Source organism: Drosophila pseudoobscura, chromosome 2 (assembly GCF_009870125.1).
Source record: "Drosophila pseudoobscura strain MV-25-SWS-2005 chromosome 2, UCI_Dpse_MV25, whole genome shotgun sequence".
Lineage (NCBI taxonomy): Eukaryota > Metazoa > Arthropoda > Insecta > Diptera > Drosophilidae > Drosophila > Drosophila pseudoobscura.
The window spans coordinates 26364812-26367311 of record NC_046679.1 but is presented as its reverse complement, the minus strand read 5'-3'; the positions used below and the strand labels follow the sequence as shown (position 1 = coordinate 26367311).

At 46.2% G+C, this 2500-nt stretch overlaps 1 protein-coding gene across 1 annotated transcript; it reads right to left on the bottom strand.

The window, feature by feature from the left end:
* Window positions 1-453: 453 nt before the first annotated feature.
* Window positions 454-2156, bottom strand: LOC4802816 (solute carrier family 35 member G1). Its single transcript, XM_001359622.4, has one exon. The coding sequence runs from the start codon at window positions 1866-1868 to the stop codon at window positions 825-827; it is 1044 nt and encodes a 347-aa protein (XP_001359659.1). The 5' UTR covers window positions 1869-2156; the 3' UTR covers window positions 454-824.
* Window positions 2157-2500: the final 344 nt, after the last annotated feature.

The following is a 2500-nucleotide window of genomic DNA, read 5'->3' as shown; positions in this document are numbered from 1 at the left end:
TTATTTTTATTCAAGTTGCATCATATTTCCTCGTTTTGGATATTCCGTGGAATATGACTAGCTGGCTAAGACCTGAGGGTCTGAACTAATAATTTCATCGAATTATTACATATATTTTCTACAAGACTGGTTAACTTAAAGCTCTCATCTTTACTGGATTGTTTGTAAAATAAGGTTTAAGAAAAGCCGGTCAACAAAAAATGTCCACAAAATTAATTTCCCTACATGGTAACTATACGCCATTTGCTACATATGAACTACATTTTCATGTAATTACCAAAGGCGACACATAACGCGTCTTAAAATGTACTGGAAAATCCGATATATTGGCAAGGAAATCCGATAAAGTATAACCTCCGAGAGAGAGCAAGTGCACCAAACTTGAGCGCCAAATACAAATTGTTTGAAAGTGAGCGAAAAGGATTTACATGCAATCCAAGAACATTTAAACAGTTGCGTTTAATTCATAAGTTTTATTTATTATTGTATTTAAAGCATGTATAACAATGTACAAAACAACAAATAGGCGAATTGGCTAAACTAAAACACACACTATGAGTATTTCAATATGGAAACTTATGGGTATCACGAGCACCGCACCTCCTCCAACTCAGAAAACTGCCTAGGGATACGGCTATTCGAATAAACTATGCTATGCTGAGCCTCTTGGATATGCTAAGTCTACGTGTATCATTCCATTCCGCATGCTTCTATTTGATTGCGTTCTACTACGATGTACGATATACGACGTGTGAACGATGTGACTAGACATTACTCGGGAGAAACCACGGCGTGCCCTGCCTCTGAGCGACACCACCTTCCATCTATTCCAGTAGGATGAGTCGCAGCCGCTTGCGCAGCGACGACTCCCGCGGCAGTGTCATGGCCCACTTCTTCAGCGCTGTGAGGATGACTGAGCTAATCACCATGAGGGCTCCAAAAAGTGAGTAGCCATTGGGCGTCTCGCCAAAGAAGATCATCTGCCAGATGAATGCAAACACGATGTCGGCGCACCGGGCGATGGCAACTGGTCCGGCCTGCTCGATCTGCAGCGAGAGGGTGAGCAGGATTTGGCCGAGGAAACTGAAGACACCGAGAACGAGGACCAGCCAGCGGTCACGGCCGCAACTGGGCCAGCATACGGCTCCGATGGAGGCGCACACGATAAGCGTGTACACGAGGGCAGTGGCTCCGAAGTTGGTCATTATCACGGAGAAGTGTAGGTTCTTGAGCGCCCGCAACAGGATGTAGACATTCGCCCCAAACAGGGTGGACGAGAAGGCGGCCACTGGTCCCCAGATGTCGTATGGCCTGCCCGTCAGCTGCTCATCCGGCGGGGGCGTCGTTTCGCCAAACACAAAGGGCGGCCGAGTGATGAGTACTACACCGACAAGCGTTATGTTGATTGTGATCACATTGAACATGGTGCAGGGCTCCTTGAGGAAGGCGCGCGCGAAGATGGCCACGAAGACGGGCGTGGAGAAGATGATTACGCTTGCATCGGCCAGTGGCATGTGCCGGAAGGCATAGAAGCTGAGCATCAGGCCCGTGGTTCCCATGAAGCAGCGCATCAGCAGTATGACGCGCGTCCCCTGCGGAAAAACTGGTTGGCGGGTGTATATGAGGATGGGAATGGTCGGCAGCAGCACCCCCACAAAGCGGAATGCTGCCAGCTCCATGGGATTGACATCGACCAGTCCCTTGACGATCACCGAGCACAACGAGAAGAACAGGGACGACAGCGTGGCCAGGATGATGCCCAAGTATGGACAGTTGACGCGCGTCTTCAGTCGCTCCAGCCAGCGATTGGACTCGTCTACCGTGTGGGAGCCCTCCTGGAACTGGTGCAGCTCTAAATTCTCCGTCATTTCTGGGGTTTCTCTAGCAGTGAAAAATCGATTCCGTTACAGGAACTGTGGCGGCAGGGATGGGATTCTCCTTAGCCGCGCCGCTCTTCCGTCTGCTGAGGCCTTTGCTCGGGCACTTCACTTCCACATGACTTCTCCGGTCGCGTCTCACTTGGTTTTATTCATTATTCAATTTAGAGTTTTTAATTTAACATTTAAAAGTCTTCACGCGGATTTCTAGTGGTGGCTATCGCTAGTGGTGGCATTTACCCGATAGGTCGTTGAAATGTTTTAGGGGGCTTTAATGTGATAAGTTCATTTTTTGTTGAATTTTTTTGTTTAAGCCTTGTTTTAGTCAAAATAAAATAAATGGGAGTATTTAAAAGTAGTTCATCCTGTACAAAATTGATTCATCAATGGCCCAAAATTATGTGGGCAGAAGTAAGGGTTTTAGTTAGCCAGAATTATTCAACGGAATCTCTAAATTGAGTAATATGAACGACTATCCTAGTTCTTTTTTTTGTCTGACCTGTTTCGCTAAAACCTTTTTTTAGACAAGATCCAATAAAAGCAAGTATTTAAAACAAACCAGTAAAGTAAAAAATTAGTTCCTTAACCGAAGAAAACTATGTGTTGAGGTATGAAAGTCCTAG

Bases quoted from the DNA above. Each gene is read 5' to 3' on its own strand.
- LOC4802816 (XM_001359622.4), bottom strand. From the start codon at position 1,868: ATGACGGAGAATTTAGAGCTGCACCAGTTCCAGGAGGGCTCCCACACG.